This window comes from Panthera leo, chromosome C2 (assembly GCF_018350215.1).
Source record: "Panthera leo isolate Ple1 chromosome C2, P.leo_Ple1_pat1.1, whole genome shotgun sequence".
Classification (NCBI taxonomy): Eukaryota; Metazoa; Chordata; class Mammalia; order Carnivora; family Felidae; genus Panthera; species Panthera leo.
Genome location: NC_056687.1, coordinates 58,442,015 through 58,466,354, shown reverse-complemented (window position 1 = coordinate 58,466,354; position 24,340 = coordinate 58,442,015). Strand labels below are relative to the sequence as shown.

The 24,340-nt window shown below is 37.3% G+C and overlaps 1 protein-coding gene across 9 annotated transcripts in view; it reads left to right on the top strand.

The window, feature by feature from the left end:
* SLC9C1 (solute carrier family 9 member C1) overlaps positions 1 to 24,340 on the top strand; it is a 108,531-nt gene that overhangs the window by 44,011 nt on the left and 40,180 nt on the right. For all 9 annotated transcript variants that reach the window (XM_042956108.1, XM_042956104.1, XM_042956105.1 and 6 more), the window contains 6 exons: positions 756 to 930; positions 4,430 to 4,511; positions 6,651 to 6,817; positions 8,641 to 8,766; positions 12,262 to 12,359; positions 18,452 to 18,571. In XM_042956108.1, coding sequence (XP_042812042.1) covers positions 756 to 930; positions 4,430 to 4,511; positions 6,651 to 6,817; positions 8,641 to 8,766; positions 12,262 to 12,359; positions 18,452 to 18,571 — 768 coding nt within the window. The remainder of the gene's footprint in view (positions 1 to 755; positions 931 to 4,429; positions 4,512 to 6,650; positions 6,818 to 8,640; positions 8,767 to 12,261; positions 12,360 to 18,451; positions 18,572 to 24,340) is intronic.

Below are 24,340 nucleotides of genomic sequence, written 5' to 3'. Positions count from 1 at the left end.
CCTTTTTGCCTAAATAATTTTTGTAGCTCTCTTTCAATGATAAGAGGTGGGAAAGAGTCTGCCCTTGCCCTTGTAAGGGAAGAGGAGGTGACACAGAGGAGGAACAACCACCATCACTGCAGTCTCAGGATTCTTCAATCTCCATCACTAGTGTTGTTAACATGCTGCTTCCATCTAGGAAAATTAATAGGGAGTTGACATCAGTTGGCTAGTGCCAAATAAATAGAAATGAGTCCGAAATTATGAGATACAACTAGTGTAAAATGTAGGAGATGTGCGATTAAAAGAAAAAAATAAAAATGAATTGGCCAATATTAGATAGATTCAGCTTTGTAGATTAAAATCTACAAAGGAAAAAAAAAAAAAGGAGGGCACTTTTTCCCTTCACTTCTCACTCATTAGATTTGCTTTTATTTCTTTTTGGGATCCAGAATAAAATATATCAACAAAGCATCTCTAACTTTTTCTTTTCTACCTCAAGAAACGCCACTCAAGGCTGATGTGGAATTAACCTTCTAGAAACCTAACAGAAATAAATGAAGAGAATAATGCCATACTCTTGTATCTCTCCATGAAATGCCCTTCTGCCTTTTTTTTTTTTCTGGTGCCATGCTAACAGTGTGTGAAATATGGCTCATTTGTTTGAGAGTTGGTATTCCACAGGGAATATATTGGAGTAGAATAGAATGAAATGGGGGTAGTGGTGAAAATATCTATGGCAACAATAACTTTTAAAAATCTCTTTTGTCTTCTAGACTTCTGGTTTTTCTATTAATGAGCCCTCTTTTGTCTCGACTTGGTCATGGGTTCAGCTGGCGTTGGGCGTTCATAATGATCTGGAGTGAAATGAAAGGAACACCTAATATAAACATGGCTCTTCTCCTTGCCTACTCTGACCTTCCTCTTGGAACTGAGAGGGAAAAATCTCAAGTAAAGATAAATGATTTTTTTTTCACATATTATGAATACTGTTGCTGTGTACTTAAAATATATTTTAGTAGTGAGGTAGCTCATGCCACTTGGACTGTGGGAGTGATCTAGCCATGATGCCAAGATTGGATAGAGGAAGAACACCTGGCAACATTCCTCTTCCTGGGGAACATTCTGGCTTAGGAATTCCTAAATCCTTTCATTACACTCTTAAAATAGGTTTATTACAAAGGTTAAAGGAATTAAAACTTATAAATAATTTAAGGAACGCCTGGGGGCTCAGTTGATAAAGCATCTAACACTTAATTTTGGTTCAGGTCATGATCTCATGGTCATGGGATCGAGCCCTGTGTACGGCTCTGTACTCACAGCATGGAGCTTGCTTGGGGTTCTCTCTTCCTCTCTCTCTGCCCCTTCCCCATGTGCACAAGCACACACGCTCTCTCTCGGTGTCTCTCCAATAAATAAATGAACCTAAAAAATACTTATAAATAATTTAAAATAGTACCTGAAACAGAGTATGTACCTAATAAGTGTTTTTATTTTTACTTACTCCTAATAACCATTCGAGAAAAGCAGAAACCTGCTTATTATTAGCTCTATTGCTTTCTGTAACTTTGTGAAGCCACATTTAGTAATGCTAGGAATCAGAACATTTTAATTGTCAAGTGAAGTTACCTTTTCACTTACAGTTGCCCCAAACTCTACCTAACAGAACATAATGGGCTTGACTCTCCCTCTACCTTATTTTAAGGTAAGATCATTACAAGGAGCTCTGTAAGAAATTTCCTGTGTGGATATCACAAGCATCTAATACTTCCATTGTGGTGTTTTTTGTTTTTGTTTTTGTTTTCTTTTACACATAAATTCCAAATATAAAGGAAAGAGCATCCAGGGAATATTTGTATGTCTAATTAGATAATAGTCCAAACATTAAAAAATTAAGCATTCAAACACTTCTTTTAAAACCAAAACTATCTACTATCCCATGACCTTCTCCTCCTTTTTAACCTATATACACATGCCTAAAGAATCAAGGTCAGTTCCTTACCATACATATTGACCAGTTCAATGGTAGACATCGTGCACAGATCTGGGTTCTGAAATTTCTAGTTGACTGCTATTTGCTGTATCACCATCACCAAGTTATTTAATTCCTACCTCATTGCACATGTCCGTTTCATCATTCTAAAAGGGACTTAATACCAATGGTTGAGGCACGTGGGTGGCTCAGTCAGTTGGGTGTCCAACTTCGGCTCAGGTCACGGATCTCACAGCTTTGTGAGTTCAAGCCCCGTGTCGGGCTCTGTGCTGACAGCTCAGAGCCTGGAGCCTGCTTCGGATTCAATGTCCCTCTGTCACACTGCCCCCACCCCCCTCAAGAATAAATAAACATTAAAAAAATTAAAAGATAATAATACCAATGGTTGTTTTAGCAAATGTTTACAAATAACTTTTTTAGGGGTCAGAGGGAGTCCTAATTTGTAGTATTTGCCAATTTCCATTGTGTAATCACTCTCACTAAGAGAACATCAATCAGCTCAATAACTTCCTGAAAATTTAATGATCAGCTCTCATGAACTGGGAAAAACCAGCTCTAGCACACCACTATCTCAAAGGGTTAGTATGAGAAATAGAAAATGTACATAAAATACTTAATACATTGTTTAGCATATAGTAAATGTACAATAAATATGAGCTATGTTGATGATTATAATGCTTTGAGATAAAACCTTAGTAAATAAAATCATTTAGTGAGATGCCCTCACTAGAGTAGTAACTAGTTGAAAAGAAAGTAACACTTCATTTAATTTGGCTGAACCCTATAGCTAACCTTTTAATACTTTTTAATACTCACAAAGCAGCACTAGAGTAAAGGTTAAAAATAACTTAATCTTGTGTCTACTACTCACAAGTTTATTGACCTTGGCTAAGTGACAGTGCCTAAATTTCCCATCTGTGCAATTGGACAATATTGGTATTCACTTCACAGAACTGTTGTGAGGATTAAATAAGCCTGATATATCGTGCTCTATGCTTACTATATAGAAATTAACTTTTATTACTATTAAATTAACGAACTTAGTGATCTTCAATTTTGGACGCACTTTAGAATGCTTCAGGAACTTTTAGAAAATTATCAGTGCGTGTGGAATTCTGGCCATGGCCATGATGAATAGTGGATATCAGACTTATTTCCTATAGTAAACAACTATAAAACTGGTTAAAATATATGAAGTGATCGAATACAGTTTTCAAATTTTCTACAATTTTATAATAAACGAAAAACAGCCTAATTTTTTAAAACAGGCATAAGAGATAAACAGATACTTCACAAAGAAAGCTATATCTACCATTAAGCACATTAAAAATGCTCAACATCACTTCTTTAGGGAAGTGCAAATTAAAACTACAATGAGAAACATAATGTTCAATTTACATGAAGGTTTTAGAATTGGTAGTTCTTATCTATAGAAATAGAAATCAGACCTCCTGTGGAGTAGGGGATTGATTGGCAAGGAGAACTAGAGATATTTGGGGGGGGGGGGCGGGATATAAGAATATTTTACATCTTGATAGGATTGAAGGTTATGTGGGTGTATACAATGTCAAAATTTATCAAATGGTAAACAAGTACATTTCAATGTATGTACATTATACCTCAGTTTTTCTAATTACTAATGTGTGGGCTCCACCCTCGTATAAATCAGAATATTCAGTGGGAGCATCTTGGGCACCAGTATTTTAAAGTTTCCCCATGATTCTAATATGCCACCTGGAGAGTCTCTGGTGTGGTTTCACGCTCTGTCTCTAACCTCCATCTGTAGCCACAAAAAAATGAAAGGCTGGGGGTATGACCTAAGTTCTGGAAATTAGAGTTATGTAAGTCAACAGAAGTGTGCGGTCTTAGATTGAAAAGTATTGTTCCAACTGGGAGTATAAGCAGAGAAAAAAAATCTAGTGGCACCAGAGATATTAATTGTCCCTCCCTCCTGACAATGACGGGATGGCAGAGAGGCAAAACATGAGGTAAGCAAACATAGCAAGACCCCCGAGCTCTTCTCTTACCCCAGATGAGGAGAATTATTTGATACAGAGGTGCCTGGTAGTGTTGAACACAGAACTTCATGGTTATGCACATGGTGGCATGTGTAGTGAATAAGAACTGATAAAGTACAAGCATATTCCCAAGGCCCAAGAAGTGCAGCAGTGAAATTTAAGGACAAGCTTTTTATGTTCCCAATGTCTCCATAAGTATTTGTTTACTTGTCAGATCATGTGTCCTGAGTATTGATTTGGTTCCAAAAGCATGAATAAAATCTATGCAGGGAGATAGAGAATACCCAGAGTACTTTCATCATGCCTGACATTCATATTCTTCTCTACTATGAGCATTTATTGACTTAATACAGCCTGGTTTAACTTACATTAGCAAATATAGAATATAGTGCATGAAATTGTCATGATTACTTACTTTGTATTTTTCTTTCTACTCTAGGTATTATTTCATGGAGTGTCAGTTTGCTTAGTTACCTTGATTGTCAATAGATTTATTTTGCCAATGGCAGTTACTAAACTAGGTAAGCCCTACTAATTACTATTCTGAGTGAAGAGAAACATTTTCTAATAACATTTTTTAAAATGTTTATTTGTTTTGAAAGAGAGCTCAAGTAGGGGAAGGGAAGTCAGAGAGAGAGAGAGAGAGAGGGAGAGAGAAAGGAGGGGAGGGAGAGGGAGGGAGAGAGAATCCCAAGCAGGCTCCACACTGTCAGCAAAAGGAATTTCTTGGCTGGTTTTAAGCAAGTAAGTGTAATTATATGGTTAACTCTACTTCTGTGGATAACTGATTGTGGGCTGAAGAGCATTAAAGCAGAAATAGCAATTTTAGGAAGCAACTGCATTATGCAATATGTCCGTTTTCATCCCCTACTTTTTAACAATTGAAAAGTCGAGATCTAGAGAGTTAAAAATTCATGTGGCAGTTGAAAACCTAGAAAAAAAAAATGGCTCTGATGTTTTAATCCATTATATTCTCAACTGCTCTATCACCCTTCCCATTGCACACAGCGTTTTCACTCTAATGGCAATTCGTTTTTTAATTTAAGAGAGAGAGAGGAAGGAAGAGAGGGAGAGGGAGAGGGAGAGGGAGAGACAGAGAGACAGAGAGAGACAGAGAGAATGAGTGAGGGATGGGCAGACAAAGAGGGAGAGAGAGAATCCCAAGAAGGTTCTGTGCTATCAGCACAGAGCCGGACACAGGACTCCAACTCATGAAACTGTGAGATCATGACCTAAGCCAAGGCTTAACCAACTGAGCCACCCAGGTGCCCCTCTAATGGCATTTTTAATCAATCTGAGAGTCCATCTTTATGAATGGTATTTCATTACCCAATCTGCATTCCTTCCTTGTATTTGTAACAAAATCTTTTCTCTTTACTTTTTTAAATTCTCTGAGCCTTAACATAGTAAATTGGAAAGGAAAGATTAAAGAGGGAAAGTTTTGCAAAGAGCATCATATGTTCTACTTAGTAGCTAAATAAACTTAAAATTCTTATTGTGGAGTATGTTTACTTGCACTAAGAGCAGTGAACATTTGCTTACAGAACATCGTTGCTTTCCAAGGAAACGTCTATGGCTCATAAAAAGGAATTTGTGCTTAATATTGAGAGTCCTTCAAACCTTAATGAGGTCTGGAGACAAATACATATCAAACACTTATCATATAAATATATACAATATTATATTTAGTAGGGTAGATTGTATATGTATATATACTCTGTATATATATGTATATATCTATATCAATACCTCCTACATGTGTATCTCTTGCATATATGTATATTTACATATAGTCTGTATATTTGTATATATGTACATATATATGAGATGTATATGTCAGGATGTATATGTCAGAAGTACAGATATATGAATGTGTAGATATATATCTCCTATATCTCACATATATATGTATATGTCATCTATTCTGTATATGATATTATATGTATATATCATATATTTATAAAGAGATTTACAATAAGAAGTTGGCTCACATGATTATGGAAGCTGAGAAGCCCCAAGATCTACAGTCCAAAGGTCTGAGAACTAGGAAAACCAATAGTGTAAGTTCCTGTCCAAATTGTGAAGGCAGGAAAGGACTGAGTCCCAACTCAAAGACTATGAGGCAGAGAGAATGAATTTTCTTTTGTTCTGTTCAGGCCTCCAATGGTTTTGATGAGGCCTGCCTGCATTGAAGAGGTCAATCGGCTTTGCTCAAGTCTACCAAGTTAAATATTATTCTTACCCAGAAACACCTTTACAGACACACCAAATATCTGGTTATCTTGTAACCCAGTCAAGTTGACACATAAAATTAATCATCACACCTCTTCTCTTCTGTCTCCTCATCTATCAAACTGGGAAAAGGGACTTACCTTAAAAGGTGGGTAAGGTAATCAGAGACAATACATTCAAGGTGCTGAGATGTGTTTTTCAGCATATGTTAAGCACTCGATAATTATTAACTATTACTGTTACCATTATGTACCTCAGTGTTTTTGAGGAGTCTGAAAGTAGAAAAGCTTAAAATTGTCAGGGTTCCCATTATTAAACAATATATGCTGAGTCTTTAACTTAAATCAAAAATACAAAGGGAAACTTATAATCCATATTCAAAATGGTGGCATCTTTATTATTGATAAAACATGTTCTCTGTATCAAAGGTCTTCATGACGTCACATCAACAAAATATAAATCTCTTTATTGTACATTTCAACACTTTCAAGAGCTAACCAAATCTGCAGCTTCTGCACTCAAATTTGACAAAGATCTTGCTAATGCAGATTGGAATATGGTTGAGAAAGCAATTGTCCTTCAAAACCCATATGCAGTAAGCAAATAGTATCTTTTGTTGATTCTTTCAAAGCAGATATAACTAATTATGTTAAGTAAGTATAAATGTTGTAAATATTAATTCACAATTTTTAATACTTGCAATACAGAAGTTGTACTGGGGGCTCACTGTCGTAATAGTAAGAAGGGGATCTTAGGGAATTTTGTGATCATTGTGGGGCAGCATAGAAGTGACAACCTCTTTGAGTAGGTAGAAAATAAGTGGTGTAAAATTCAAAAGAAGGAGTGATGAATTGGAGCTCCCTTTAAAAGTTACCATAAAAAGAGGAGAGTGAGTCTTAGAAAATGGCTAGTTTTTTGCTAGATTGATGGTGGACAGGTGCCTTTGTTCAGCATTTATTTACACTACTGTATTTGCCAAGCACTTGCTAGCCCCTAACTTATGATTAATATTATTTTTTGATATAAAACAGAATTCAAAGCCAGTGTCATAAGTTTAGGTGTGAGTGAGATGTCACCTCCTGCTTCTGAGATATGCTTTAGAATATCTGTGGTTGAAGCATATGTAACTCACCAATCAGTAATGGTTGCCATAAGAAGAAATAATAAAAGTTGTTCTGGAATCTTCTCAATGTTACTGCTGTTTTGCTATCTCCTATGTCATGTCCAGTTTTCAATGCAGTGTTTTAATGCATATTGTATGATGCAGTTTTTGCAGTGTTTTTCTGCATCATACAATATGAGGAGCCAAATTCTACGAGTATAGCCATAAGATAATTGGTTGCTATAAAGTAGGATTCCTCAAAATCCATTTCATATCCACTAACCAGTACGCTCTAGATGGGGATCCAGAACCAAGCCCCCTATCTATAGGAATACTGCCAGGAATTTCCGGATAAGACAAGCACCAAATCAAATTCAATTATTTTCTATAATAGCTCCCAATTTCTGATTGTGGCCTTTTGCTAACCTGGCTGCATCAGAATCTTCTAGAAAGTTTATTAAAATATGGCTTTATTTCCCAACCCCTCCCCCGGAAATTCTGATGCAAGTGGCCTGAAGAGGGTCCTAAGAATATGTATTTTTATTCCATTTACCCAGCTGATTCTACTTCAGAGTCAACGTTGAGGCCCCCACTCTGATACCTTATCTGTTTCAGATAGCAGGTGACCAAACAACTGCTATCTCCTCTTTACAGTGCAGACAAGGGGGACTATAACAGTATAACAGATAGAGCACTGGCCTTGGACTCAGAAAATCTGGGTTCGTATCCTAGCTTTGTCACTTTAATAAATAGCTTTGTGATCTTGAGCAAATGTTTTATTTTCTCTAAGCTTCAGCTTTTCTCATATGTAAAATGAAGTTATCCATAACTCCCATCTCTCAAGGCCAAGTTCATTTTCTATTCTACCTTAATCGATAAGGTTAAAGCAGTGATTGTCAAACTGTAACTGCAGCAAGAATCATGGGATGGGTTTGTAAAATCACAGATTTCTGCCCTGTTCCCCCAGACGTGAATTTGCATTTCTAACAATTTTCAGGTGATTCTGAGGCTGCTGGGGGACCACACTTTCAGAAGCATTGGCTTAAAGTGGGATTATACACATGGTAGCTTTATAAACTCTCAATAATGCCATGTAAAGGTAAAAATATGATATAACTCCTTTTCCCAAAAACTGGCAATTATTTTACCTTCTAGATAACTGTGAAATGATGACGAAACTCATCTGAACATTTTTTCTGTATCTAGCAGATTTTCTATAATTTTCAAACCAAATTGTTATGTGAATTGCTTGAGGGCTATGCTAAACAATATATTAATATTCATGTATTACTTTTTTGTTATTTCTTTCTACTTAGTTGAGCCAAGGAGAAACAACAGAACATCAAAAGGTGAAATGTCTAGCCTGTAACAAGGAAATAGATGAGACCCTTAACATTGAAGCAATGGAGTTGGCCAACAGGCGTCTCTTGTCAGCACAAATAGTTAGTACTTGATTATACACTTTTAAAATGATATTTGTGGGGGCTTCTGGGTGGCTGAGTTGGCTGAGCGTCCAACTCTTGATTTTGACTCTGGTCTTGATCCTAGGGTCCTGAGATTGAGCCCTGCATCAGGCTCTGCACTGACAGCATGGGGCGTGCTTGGGATTCTCTCTCTCTCCTCTCTCTCTCTCTCTCTCTCTCTCTCTCTCTCTCTGCCTCTCTCCCCCTCTGCCTCTCTCTCCCACTTGAGCTCTATCTCTCTCTAAAATAAAAAAATAAAATTATATTTTGGCCTAAAATTATACTGAAAGCTTTCTCCCTTGCTAAAGACATCTAGATTTTGCTTACCTGCTGAACTGAATAGATTGTTATAAAGGCAAAGGGAAGTTTGGCATTGTCTTAGGAATCTGCTTGATTGCCAAAAGAGAGAAAAGAAAAATGGATCCATCCAAATTGGCCTAAGTAAAAGGTGTTTTATTAAGAGGATTTGGGAATCTCACAGATCCCAATGGCAGGAATTACAGTTGAATTCAACCTTCACACGTGTTATGCGGTCATTTCGATGACACCATCCACCTCCAGTTCCACGCCAAGTTTTTGTGAAAGATACCACCAAGTCTGCTAATAACTGCAAATAGATAGTAGTAGCTTCCAGATCAAATCTTGAATAAAAATTAAAGAAATTCTGTGACACAGCCACAAAGCAGACTCTGTGGGAATTTGCTAATAGCTTATTTACTATTGTTCATGTTGGGCCTTCCTCATTGCATATGGAACTGTCGTGCATGTCTCATCTATTCTAACCATACAGGATTCCAAGCATTCTATATGTTCAATCTAACTTGGGAAATGGAAGGTTTGTAGGGTATAATTGTCCTCTCTTCAGCAGTAGTCCTGGCAGACAGGTTGAATCTCAAAGGCAGCTTTTCCAAGGACCTGAATAAATTTCATTAAGCAATTGAGGCAGTGCCATTAAGGATGAACTTATGCCCATATGGTGCTTTGCTCCACCAGCAGATTTTATGACATCATGTCTTTGAGTCACTTCCAGATTTTTAATTTATTTCAGGAAAATATGTATTCGAGATCTCTCAAAATCAATACAGGACATTCCATTTTGGATCTTGCTTTTCATTAATAATATGATGTATGTCTTAGGACTTATTCTTTTTCAGTCTTTATTCTCTCCATTCATAAAATAGGAAAATGCTAACTACAGGAACTCTTGGATTCATTCCATATATGATATTCTACATTTTCTGCAACATATCCACCATGAATCTTTTTGGTTTCTTTCCCTAAATGTTTGTTTTCTACCATTATATCTTTGTTGATTTTTGTGCTACGTGTTGGGTCTGAATCAGGAAATACTTTTGTTTGTTTGTTTTTGTTGTTGTTTATTTTTGAGAAAGAGCATGGGAGCACAAGTGAGGGGGGCAGAGACTGTGAGAGAGAGGAAGAGAGAGGCTCTATGCTAGCAGTGCAGAGCTCAATGCAGGTCTCAATTCTAAGAACCATGGGATCACAACCTGAAACAAAATCAAGAGTCAGATGCTCAGCCTACTGAGCCACCCAGGTGCCCCAGGAAATCCTTATTTTTTAAAGTAAGTTGGATCTTTCTGCTCTGTTCTCCAGCTCTTTATCTTGCCTCACATCTTTTTAGCCCTTCTTTGTTCTAGACATATTTTCACGCTTACCTTGGTTAGATGATTTGGTTTCTACAATGTCAATTCTAATGCTCACTGCTCCAACCATAATATTAATTGGTCTATTACAGTTTTTAAAGCTTTGATAGTTTTTATTTAAATCTCAGTCACTGTGCTGACAGCACAATGCCTGCTTGGGATTCTCTCTCTCTCCTGCTCCCACTTGCACTCTCTCTCTCTATTATAAATAAATAAACATTAAAAAAAATAAATCTCAGCCATTTACTGTTGGTTTTGTTTTGTTTTAAGATTTTATTTATTTATTTTGAGAGGGGGGGGCAGAGAGAGACCGGGGCAGGGGAGGGGGAGAGGAGAGAATCCCAAGCAGGCTATGGGCTCGACATTGGTCTCGATCCCACAAACTGTGATATCATGACCTGAACCAAAATCAAGAGCTGGACACTTAACTGACTGGGCCACCCAGGCGCTCCTCAGTCAGTTATTGTTCACTGGGACAATATCTTCTCTACTATTGTACATTAGAAGAGGAAGCACAGCATGGTGAGACAGTGGTATAGAAGAGGCAACATCCCCCAACCATAATTGGGGGAAGAGGAGACAGGTTTTAAATTCAGAGAGAACTGGGTTTCTAATGTGATCTTGGGAAAATGACTTAATTCTCTGAGCCTCAGCTTTCTCATCTATGAAATACAGATTAAAATATCATCCCCATAAGTTTCCTGCAAGAATTAAATAATTCTGCATAAAACATGTCAGTTAATGTAATAGTATGGTAGGGAGATCAATAAATGGTGGTTATTTTAAGGAATCAACCATTCTCTAAATTCTTACATTTTGGTGTGAATGATCACTTAAGAATTAACATATTTCTAGTATCTTAACTGCGTTGTCATTTGTGTTGCTAAGCTTTCATGAGTTCCATATTACTTTCAGTTTCCTTAGTTTTCTACATACTATGGTGTTTACTTTTGAGGATATTGAAAATATGTTTATCTCACATTATTTTATAAATATTTTAATGAAGCTTAAGTAGACTGTTGAATTCCTGTATCATGGACAAACAACCTTTTGTTCCCTCATTCTTTAAATTAGTTCTATCCCTTTCTGGCATCCCCCAAGAACAAAAATGCATTTTAATATCCATATCCTGTACAGACAGGATATGTTCTATGAAAGCAGAAGTCTTTAGTTACATCATGCATTCCAATTTAGAAAGTTGGTTCATACAGAGATTTTTAACAGTGTCAGCACTCTGAGGCCAGGGCAGTGTAGGACAATGGTTTCTTCAGCATCAAAAGTAGTGCCTGAAGCAAAGTGGTCTCTCAGTATACAGACTGAATAAACAAATGAATATATTCTGTACACAGTGGCAATTCACTTAATACTTATGATAGATTGGAGAAAACAAGAGTTCTGTTGTCAAAACATTTGGAAAAATTAAACATATAAACCAGGATCCTCTACTACAGGATTTCTCAGAGCTTTAAATTTCTAAGATGCATTATAAGCTTTTAAGATAGGGATATACTCGCAGCAGGAACTTCCCACATTTATTGGGCCCCAGAACTCCACTTATTCTTGAAAGTCTAGTTCACATCTAGCAGGAACCTAGTTTCCCATAGAACCAGTTTGATTCCATCCAAAGCACAGACAGACCTTCTACACTGATCTCAAGATCTGGACTTTACAGAAACATTCTTTTTATAACGATACTAGATTATTTAGGGATTCTGAATTTTTTTCTCACAGACTGTTTTTCCATAAAGGGAATACTAATGTGTTATCATTAACCATGCTACATAACAATTGGACCGCACGTTTCTTTTAGGCAAGCTACCAGAGACAATACACGAATGAGACTCTGTCCCAGAGTGCGGCCCAGGTGCTGGTGGGTGCAGTGGGAAGCTTCGGTGAAAAGAAGGGAGAGTAAGTATATTGGCAAGAGAACACCGCCATCCCCAGCCACTGCACTTAGGGAATCGGGCAAATGAGTTTTCTTGCTCTTTCTGAGACTTTGGGATCATCCCATATTATGTGTGAAAGCCACTGACTGCTCTACACCCCCAAATCAGGCCAAATGACCCACTTTTAATTTCCCAACTTGCTCTACTTTTTCACACTTTTGTAAATTTGAACAAGGCACTTCTTCTGACTGAGATTCTCTTCCCTTTCTCCTTTTGCCTCCACAGCTGAGCTGTGGTAAAAGACTCTTGTAGACTACTTGAATGCCTCAGTAAGGTCAAAGACTTCCTTAATTCCTCCAGGCACATCTTTTAATGAGTATTCTCTCTTTTTTTAATTTTAATTTTTGTTTTTAAAGTAGGCTCCATGCCTTCCTGTGGAGCCCAATGCAGGGCTTGAACTCATGACCCTGAGATCAAGACCTGAGCTGAAACCAAGAGTCAGATGCTCAACTGACTGAGCCATCCAGGTGCCCCTATATGTTCTCTCTTAATCCTCAGCATATTCTTGTAATAGTTACTTTTGCTGTAAGCCTCTGTAGTACATAGCAAGTTCCTTAAAGTCAGCACATTAAGAATAGCCTCAGATCTCCTTGGAAGGACGCAAGATATTTGAGTGGGCAAAGGGATGAGTTAAACTGTCATGCAGGTACATGATGGCCACCCAAAGCTCGGACGTACCTTCTTATTCTAGACCACACCCCTGGTGCTAAGGACCCCAATAATCTGCTCAGATGGTCCTCAGCTCATTTGTAAGGCCCTCTTGGGCCTTTTCCCCTGGGCCATTAGCTCACAAGCAAACTGGGCCTTTGGTGTGCACACCCTGAGAGCCAAGAGAAGTGCCAGCATGGTGTCCACTCACATGTACTGGCCTGTGGCACAGAGAGGGATAAAGCCGTGTGTTGGAAGAGAAGCAGCCGGACTGGAGTCTCATTGCAGCAGTCTCATTGCAGTTCAAGTACAGATGTTGAAGAGAATAAGAGATTCCATTTCAAGCCTAGCCATACAAATAATTATAACATTATATTGTCAAGGTAGGAAGATAAAATATATCTTACTTAAAATTTTGTTTTCTTGATTAATGAGTATAAGTACAAGGGCCTCCATTCCCCGCCCCGCCAGCTTGAGGCCGTTCAAATGCTTATGGGACCTCAGTGGTGTTAGGGGACTGGGGAAGAGGGCTGGGCAAATGTGATCACTTTAAAACAATATGATGAACACTTTTTTTTTTAGTTTTTTTGAAAACAGCTTTATTGGTGTATAATTGATATACAAAGAACTGCGCATATTTAGTGAATACAATTTGATGAGTTTCCCCATATGCAAACACCCATGATGCCATTACCACAGTCAAGGTAATAGGCATATCCAACACATCCCAAATTTCCTTATGTCCTCCCCCGACCCTCCTTTTTCATGATAAGAACCCTTAACATGAGATCTACCCTCTTTATTTTTATTTTTTTATTTGTAAAAGTGATATTCTTTATTCAGCTTTTTTTTTAATCAGACTGACACGCTGCCTGCTGAGCTAAGACGGCACCTATTCAGTTTTTTTTTTATTTAATTTACTTTTTTTAATTTACATCCAAGTTAGTTAGCATATAGTGCAACAATGATTTCAGGAATAGATTCTTTAATGCCCCTTACCCATTTAGCCCATCCCCCCTCCCACAGCCCCTCCAGTAACCCTCAGTTTGTTCTCCATATTTAAGAGTCTCTTCTGTTTTGTGCCCCTCCCTGTTTTTATATTCTTTTTGCTTCCCTTCCCTTATGTTCATCTGTTTTGTATCTTAAAGTCCTCATATGAGTGAAGTCATATGATATTTGTCTTTCTCTGACTGACTGATTTCACTAGAGACCATACTGTCTTGATGATTACACCTTTGTAATACAACTCAAAGTCCGGGATTGTGATACCTCCTACTTTAGTTTTCTTTTTCAATATTGCTTTGGCCATTTGGGGTCTTTTCTGGTTCCATACAAATTTTAGGATTGTTTGTTCTCACTCTGTGAAGAATGCTGATGTTATTTTGATAGGTATTGCATTGAATATGTAGATCGCTTTGGGTAATATTGACATTTTAACAATATGTGTTCTTCCTATCCAGGAGCATGGAATATTTTTCCATTTTGTGTGTGTGTGTGTCTTCTTCAATTTCTTTCATAAGCTTTCTATAGTTTTCAGTATAATACCCTCTAGTTCCATCCACATAGTTGGATGGCAAGATTTCATTCTTTCTGATTGCCCATTAATACTCCATTGTATATATATACCACATCTTCTTTATCCATTCATAGTGCTGCTATAAACATGGGGGTGCATGTGCCCCTTTGAAACAGAACACCTGTATCCTTTGGATAAATACCTAGTGGTGCAATTGCTGGGTCGTAGGGTAGTTCTATTTTTAATTTTTTGAGGAACCTCCATACTGTTTTCCAGAGTGGCTGCACCAGTTTGCATTCCCACCAGCATTGCAAAAGAGATCCTCTTTCTCCACATCCTTGCCAACATCTGTTGTTGCCTGAGTTGTTAATGTTAGCCATTCTGACAGATATCAGGTGGTATCTCATTGTGGTTTTGATTTGTATTTCCTTGATGATGAGTGATGTTGAGCATTTTTTCATGTGTCGGTTGGCCATCTGGATGTCTTCTTTGGAGAAGCATCTATTCATGTCTTTTGCCCATTTCTTCACTGGATTATTTGTTTTTTGGGTGTTGAGTTTGATAAATTCGTTATAGATTTTGGATACTAACCCTTTATCTGATATGTCATTTGCCAATATCTTCTCCCATTCCATCAGTTGCCTTTAGTGTTGCTGATTGTTTCCTTCGCTGTGCAGAAGCTTTTTATTTTGATGAGGTCCCAGTAGTTCATTTTTGCTTTTTTTTTTTTCCCTTGCCTCCAGAGACGTGTTGAGTAAGAAGTTGCTGCGGCCAAGGTTAAAGAGGTTTTTGCCTGCTTTCTCCTTGAGGATTTTGATGGCTTTCTGTCTTACCTTGAGGTCTTTCATCCATTTTGAGTTTATTTTTGTGTATGGTGTAAGAAAGTGGTTGAGGTTCATTTTTCTGCATGTCGCTGTCCAGTTTTCCCAGCACCACTTGCTGAAGAGACTGTCTTTATTCCATTGGATATTCTTCCCTGCTTTGTCAAAGATTAGTTGGCCATACATTTGTGGGTCCATTTCTGGGTTCTCTATTCTGTTCCATTGATCTGAGTATCTGTCTTTGTGCCAGTACCATACTGTCTTGATGATTACACCTTTGTAATACAACTCAAAGTCCGGGATTGTGATACCTCCTACTTTAGTTTTCTTTTTCAATATTGCTTTGGCCATTTGGGGTCTTTTCTGGTTCCATACAAATTTTAGGATTGTTTGTTCTCACTCTGTGAAGAATGCTGATGTTATTTTGATAGGTATTGCATTGAATATGTAGATCGCTTTGGGTAATATTGACATTTTAACAATATGTGTTCTTCCTATCCAGGAGCATGGAATATTTTTCCATTTTGTGTGTGTGTGTGTCTTCTTCAATTTCTTTCATAAGCTTTCTATAGTTTTCAGTGTACAGATGTTTCACTTCTTTGGTTAGATTTATTCCTAGCTGTTTTATGGGTTTTGGTGCAATTGGAAATGGGATCAATTCCTTGATATCTCTTTCTGTTGCTTAATTATTGGTGTATAAGAATGCAACCGATTTCAGTGCATTGATTTTATATCCTATAACTTTGCTGAAATCATGGATCAGTTCTAGCAGGTTTTTGGTGGAACCTTTTGGATTTTCCATATAGAGTATCCAATATGATGAACACTTAAAGAAGACAGATGTACAGTGGAAGTTTATAAAAGAATGAATATAACATGCTGAAAAGCATTATTGCTGCATTCTTCAGGCAAGGTTAATATAAAAAAAAAGCAACATTGAGCAATTCAACCCAATGCCTGGATTTTTCCTCTTTAAATCCTCCAGGAAGGCAGAAGCAATATATGCTTATGATGACCCAAAACCAGGAGGCCAACAGTGGGAGAAGGGGGTCAAAGTGTTGAACGGACGCATAGTGGATAACAAAGGCAAATTTTAGAATATATAATTTTTTAGTCACACATGAAGGAGATAAATATGAAATACTAATATGTGCAAAGGTGTATGCCAAGTACTGTGGGGAATAGCAAGATAAGTGGAATGGTGTTCCAATCCCCAGAGAACTTCCTGTTAATTACACTTATATTCAGTACTTGCTTTGCTGGGCTGCCTTGGCATTTACTTTGCCATTTGCTGGTCGTTCCTACCAGTAGCCTGTGTCCTGTGTGGCAATAAAACAAGTGTGTGTCCTGTGGCAATAAAACAAGTCTAAGGAGATAAAGAGTTGGGGATTTAAACAGGTCCTGTGCTAACTGCCTGTGTCATTGCCTAAGAAAGAATTCTTTGAATAGAGAGCTTCCATTTATTAAGTGCTGTGCCAAGCATAGTTTTAAACATGTTACATGTACTACCAATTTAATGTTCTAAGAGTCCTGTGAGGTAAGTGCTATTATCTTCATTTTGCAGATGAGAAACGAAGAGGCACTAAGAGATTATAAACAATTTACCCCATGTCACTTGAATAATAGATTACAGAGCTCCCATTCAAAGTTTAACCTGCCTCACTATCCAACCAAAGAGATATATAACTGTTTTCCTAAATCAGGTCTAAGCAGTGAATGTGTTGGTAAAAAATAAGAATTCAGGAGCTTGAATTACTTAGTTGTTTGGGCTGTAAAATACCACAGAATTACTGGTATCACAGAATTCTAGGATTGGTAGGAACTAATCAAATGACCAGATCTTAGTTGAGTCATTAATTCCTTCAGGAAGGTTTCCTGATTCCCCAAGACTATATTAAATGCCCCCCATTTGATGGATCCAAAGTGCCCTACTGTTTATCATCTCCCCAGCAACACTTACTGCCCTTCACTACAATTGTTATTTTCATGTTTTACTCTACTTATCTGCTGGATCCTTAAGGGCAGAGATCCGTATTCGTTTATGGTTTCTCCCCAGCTTTTAGCAAACATAATACGTTCAATAAATATTTTTAAGATTAGGAACAAATCAAGTCCTATGTATGTTGGTGATTTTCCATGTAATTGCTACATTATTTTATTGAATCACAAAGAATGCAGTGACTTTCTTCTTTTCAATTATGCCTGTATCCTTGCAGCAGAGAAATTGCTCAAATTTCAGAGTAAGAACAGTATAATCAAGAGGAAGGACAAGGTACACCTTTGAATGCAAGTCACCAATGCCCTTCTATTTAAGGCATATTTTAAAGTGGGGCTTCAGACCCAAAGACAAAACCCTATCCTCCTTCTGATGAAGATAATGAAAACTAAGGGACTTGCCTAAGCAAGACCAAATCACAGCATATAGATCTGAGCTGCCTCAATAAAAAGCCAGAAGAAACCTAGAGACAATGGGATACATGCTACCAAATTGTCTTTTGGGGTTTTATGACCACTGATTTTCCTAAGTACCCATAACTCTTTACCCACCATGTGTATATTCCCCCTAAGTTTCCCAACTACCTGCCCAGAAGGTAAAATCAAAGGAATAAGAGGATGTGTGAGACAGGCTGGATGTTTCATATCTAGTTTCTCATTTAATTATCCCTGACTGGCATGTATATTTTTACATCTATTTTATAGAGCAAACAGGTTAGTGAGGTAATTTGTTTATTGCTTCACTAGGTAATGGGGGATCCAACATGAAAGCCTGGAAGTATTTGAATTCCAAATATTTAAATCGTGTTATTCTTTCCTTCCCCGAACCTTGACCTCTCCATTATAAACCATGTTTCTCTGGGTTTTTTATACTCTAATGAGTGAGCCCCACAATCTAAATTCATAATTATATATCTACTTGTATCTACAACTTTGTGACTTGGACCTATGCTCATGAGAGTGCCCTAATTCCAGTTATCGATGGACAAAATTGTCTTACTACTTTCTGATAATACTACATTATATCTATCCCCCAAATTTTAAAGCATATTTAATGATTCTTTCCCCCCCCAGATATATGAGTCCTGAGACAATAAAGACTTATTCTGAAAGCAAAAAACTTCTTGCCTTTATTAGAAAAGTATTGCTCAATTGGGTGTACAATACTAAAAAGGAAAAAGGGATCCCATCAAGGTAAGTGATTTTAAACCTTACTAGAAGTGCTATTATATTGATTTTAAATTCCCTTTTAATTTTTTAAATTTATATCCTGGGAGCGCCTGGCTGACTCAGTCCATAGAGCATGTGACTCTTGATCTCAGGGTTGTAAGTTCAAGACCCACAGTGGGTGTGGAGATTACTTAAAAATAAAATATTTTACAAACTTTTTTAAATTATATCCTGAATAAATTGGAAAATATTTGGGGGTAGTTTATAAATAAATTACTTATATACATGCAAAAAATTACTTGAAGAAAAAAAGAAACAGTATAACAACTTTTTTTATTATGGAAGTAAACTTCACATAACAAGATGAACCATTTTTAAGTGTATCATTCAGTGTTACTTAGTACATTCACAATGTTTGGCAACCATCATCTCTATCAAATTCCATGCCATTTTTATTGCATCCAGTGTAAATTCAGCACTCATTAGTTACTCCCCAATCTCCCTGCTCCCCAGCTCCTGCATAGCACAAGTCTTCTTTGTCTCTATGAATTTACCTGTTCTGAATGTTTCATATAATTATAATCATACAATACATAGTTTTTGTTTCTGGCTTCTTTCACTCAGCACAATGTTTTCATCCACATGGTAGAATGTATCAGTAACATGAGTTTCATCCACTTTGTAGCATGTATCAAGACTTTATTCCTTCCTATGGCTTAATTGTACAGATATATCATTTTCTTTATCTACTCATCATTGATGAACATTTGGGTTGTTTTCACCTTTTGGTTATTGTGAACAGTGCTGCTACGAACATTTATGTACAAGTATTTGAATACCTGCTTTCCGTCTTTTGGGTGTGCACCTAGGAATGAAATTGCTGGAGCATATCATAATTTTATGTTTAATTTATTGAGGAACCACCAAATTGCTCCATAGCTGTTATACAATTTCAAGATCAGGAAATATAAATCTATCAAATTTACTCTGTTTTTCAAGATTGGCGTAATGATGTAGGTAGTTCCATATAAACTTTACGATGTGCTTAGTTCTGCAAAAAACAAAACCAAATGGCATTGAGACTTTCATAGGGATTTGCACTGAATCTGCAGTATTGCCATCTTAACAATATGAAGGTTTCCAAATCATGAACTTGAGGTGACTTTTCATTTATTTAGGTCTTTAATTTCTTTCAGGAATATCCTGTAGTTTTCGGCAAAGAAATCTTTGGTTAAAATTAATCCTACATATTTTTTTTCTTTTTGATGCTACTATAAATGAAACTTTTCTCTTTTTTTTTTAATTTTAAGTTATTTATTTTCTTTATTTGTTTATTTTGAGAGAGATAAAGAGGGCATGAGCAGGGGAGGAGCAGAGAGAGGGAGAGAGAGAGAGAATACCAAGCACATTCCACACTGTCAGCGCAGAGCCCTATGTGGGGCTTAGACTCACAAACTGCAATATTATGACCTGAGCCAAAGCCAGGAGCTGGATGCTTAACTGACTAAGCCACCCAGGTGCCCTGAAACTGTTAATTTCATTTTTGGATTGCCCATTCCTAGTATATGATTTTTGTATATTAACTTTGCATCCTGAGGCTTTGCTGAATTCATTGATTAGCTCTTCTGCTTTTTTGTGAATTTGCTAGGATTTTCTATATACGAGACTATGTCATCTATGAATAGAGATCATTTTGCTTCCTCTTTTCCAATTTGGATGCCTTTTATTTCTTTTCTTAGATGTAACTGGAAGAAATATAGACCCCTCTTCTCAATAAGAGTATCAAAGGTTATATGGCTCTCTTTAATCTACCATACTCAATAAATACTAGAAAGATATTTCCATATTATAGTTTTTTAAGCCTTCAATACTGACCAAAGCTACAACTTTCTGAGTAATTATTTTTGATGATGAAACTTAAAGAAAGAGAGATTTTAAAAACTATAATTGATAGTGTACCCTGTAGGCTGTCTCTAAATATCATTCATCTCAAGTGCAGATTCTGGAGTCCCAATGGCTTGGTTTAGAATCTCAGTCTCTGCCATTTATTATCTGAATGAGCTTTTCAGTTCTCAACATCTGTGTCATATTCTAGAGGCTGATATGTAAGGCCTCTGACAAGGTAACTGACCCACAATGGGTACCAAAGTATGCCAGTTGGGTTCTCCTCTGTTCCTCCTGGGACTGTGGGAAAGAATGTCTAGTGTGCTTATAAGCACCTAGTCCAGGGACTAGCACTGGGTAAGTACTTACCAGATAGGAGCATTTATTACTAAGGGCTGAATAACATTCCAATAATGTAAATGTGTAAAAAAGATGTGATGGAATCACAAACGTGAACAAGTCCAATCACCGAAAGAAACTGGATACAAAAACACACATAATTCTTAAAATTAAAAATTCAACTTAAATGATTCCGAATCAAACAAAAAGTGGGTATAGTGTATCTGTTTTAAGGGGACGCAACTAGAGCTGCACGAAGAATAAGAAATGCCTAGAGCAATGACAAGGCTTCTGTGTCAGTATGAGGGCTCTGAGAGAAAAGGGTCAGGACACTGAGGTCTAAAGTGGTAACACTTGGATGGATAGAGCTGAGGATCTTGAACCCCCACATGCTTGTGTATACGCTAACCTGGCAGAGGAGCCATCTTTTTTCCTGCTAGAGAATAGTAGCCTTCTGTCACCTTCAGTGCCCACAAATATATCACAAGGTAAAGCTTTTCTTTGTTTCCAGGTTATTCTCTACTACCTTTCATTGCTTCTAAGGTAATTTCCTGGGTCAGATCTCAACACGGTCAGAGGGGAAAATATAGTGCCTTCTTTAGGAGACTACAACTCATCTACTAAAGGAATTACAGGGCCTGACTAATACTACCAAATACTAGTAGAACATATAAGAGAATGGGTCTTGAGGGTATTGGACCACAAGGTTACAACATAAGGCCAGATTGGGGAGAATTTATTGGCATAGTGGTCTTATCCGTGATGATTCAGGGTTCAACATTCTGCCAAGGACACTTGGAGCTGGTACTATTATACTCTTGGGATGGTTCTTTGAAGCTTGACCAGGCCAATAAATTACAGTAAATGAAGTGCAGATGATAAAAATTGGAATATTTAACTAGATCATTATATGAGAATGAATGACCCACCACATGACTTTGCTCCCTGGAAAGGACCAGAGGACATTTAGTTTCATGAGGCAACACTGAGAAACTCAATGATAGATGTCTTCTGCAAGGCACAGTTGACAGTAGTGGGGGCTGCCATGGAATTCATCTTACCAGTATCGAAAAGATTTGGGAATAGCAGAAGACAGATGGCAGCACTTAAGTGTCAGAAGCAAGGTGAGCATACTTTCTTTTGTGGACAGCAAACCTGGAGTAGCGGTCAGAGTACCTTGACCTGGGAATGGTTAACAAATAATGTGTGTCAAAGGGCAATATAGACAAATAGTTAATTACATTTTACTTGACTTTTCTAAAGATAGAGAACTGGTGAGCAAAGGGATCAGATCAACTACTACAAAGGAAGATCATGATTCCCCACCCTTTCCTTCTGAGTCAGTTCTCAGAACCAGAGCCCTTGAGAAAGATCTACAGCAATACCACAAATACATGGGATAAATATTGCCTCAATCTTTTCTCAGATCGACCTTTAAGTCACTTTACCAGAGTTACTTTGCATTGAGAAAAAGAAAATACCCTGGGGAGCCTGGGTGGCTCAGTCAGTTAAGTGTCCAACTTCGGCTCAGGTCATGATCTCTCAGTCCACGAGTTCGAGCCCTGCATCGGGCTCTGTGCTGACAGCTCAGAGCCTGGAGCCTGTTTCGGATTCTGTGTCTCCCTCTCTCTCTCTGACTCTCCCCCGTTCATGCTCTGTCTCTCTCTGTCTCGAAAATAAATAAACGTTAAAAAAAATTAAAAAAAAAAAGAATACCCAGACTTTTTTAAAGACCATGGGATATGGCATTAGAAATGGTACTGATACCAAAGGCTTGAAATGTTGTTATAGCTCTCAAGTTAGACAGGAAGCTTTTAGGCCAGATAATATATGGGAGTCTCTGACCCAGTCTGTTTCATAATAATCCAGCAAGTCCACTGTGTGGTTATTTCCCTGAATCCCCGAGTGTATAGATGGGATGAGTATATCAATGATCTACAATGAGGAAATTACAGTCTTTTCAGTAAATGACATTGGGAAAACTGGACAGCTACATGCAAAATAATGGAACTAGACCACTATCTGACACCATACACAAAAATAATCTTGAAATGGACTAAAGTCTTGAATGTAAGACATGAAACCATAAAACTCCCAGAGGAAAACATGGGAGATACACTCCATGATAGCAGTCTTGGCAATGACTTTTTGGATTTGACATCAAAAACAAAGTCAACAAAACCAAAAGTAAACAAGTGGTACTACATCAAACTAAAAATTTTCTGCACATGGTCTCCTGGGTGGCTCAGTTGGGTAAGCATCTGACTCTTGATTTTGGCTCAGGCCACAATGATCTCACAGTCAGGGGATAGGCATAGAGTCTGCTTAAGATTCTCCCTCTCTCTCTACCCCTCTCCCACTTATGTGTGTGCATGTGCGCTCTCTCTCTCTCTCTCTCTCTCTCTCTCTCTCTCAAAAATAAATAGGGACACCTGGGTAGCTCAGTCAGTTGAGCATCCAACTTCGGCTTAGGTCATGATCTCATGGCTCGTGGATTTGAGCCCCATGTCAGGCTCTGTGCTGACAGCTTAGAGCCTGGAATCCACTTTGGATTCTGTGTCTCCCTCTCTCTCTACTCCCTTGCCCCCGCTCATACTCTGTCTCTTCTTCAAAAATAAATAAACATTAAAAAATATTTTTTAATTAAAAAATAAAACAAGTGATCTTAAAATTTATTTTAATTTTAAAATTTTAATCTTAAAAATTTATTTTAAAATAAAAACCTTCTGCACAGAAAAAAACAAAATTAAAAGCTATGGAGTGGGAGAAAATATTTGCAAATCATGTATCTGATAAGGGGTTAGTAACTGATAGGTGTAAAGAACTCATACAATTCAATAACAACAACAACAAAAAAGCAAAACAACACCCTATTAAATAATGCTCAGAGGAAATAAATAGATACTTTTCCAAAGAAGACATACAAATGGTAAAAAAAAATACCTGAAAATGTGCTTAATATCACTACTCCTCGGGGGAATGCAAATCAAAATGCAATGAAATATCACCTCACACCTGTTAGAATGCCTATGGTCAAAAAGACAAGAGATAGTACATGTTGGCAAAGATGTGGAAAAAAAGGAACCCTTGTACACTGTTGATAGGTATGTAAATTGATGCAGCCACTATGGAAAGCAGCTTGGAGATTCCTCAAAATAATCAAAATAGAACTACCATATGATCTAGCAATCCAGTGAAAACTCCTTTCATATCCAAGGGAAATAAAAACAAGATATCAAAGAGATCTGCACTCCCATGTTCAATGCAACATTATTCACAGTAGCTAAGATATGAAAATAACCTAATTGTCCATCAGTGTATGATTGATTGAAGAAAATAAGGTATATGAGAATATTATTTGCCATGAGAAAGAAGGAAATCCTTCCTTTTGCAACAATACAGATGGACGTCAAGGGCATTATGATAAGTGAAAATAAGCCCGAAAAAGACAAATACTGCATGATATCACTAATGTGTTGAGTATACAAAAGAAAAAAATGAAAAAATCAACTCATAGAAATAGAGAATAGCAAAGTGGTTACCTGGTTACCAGCTGAGGGGTTGAAGAAA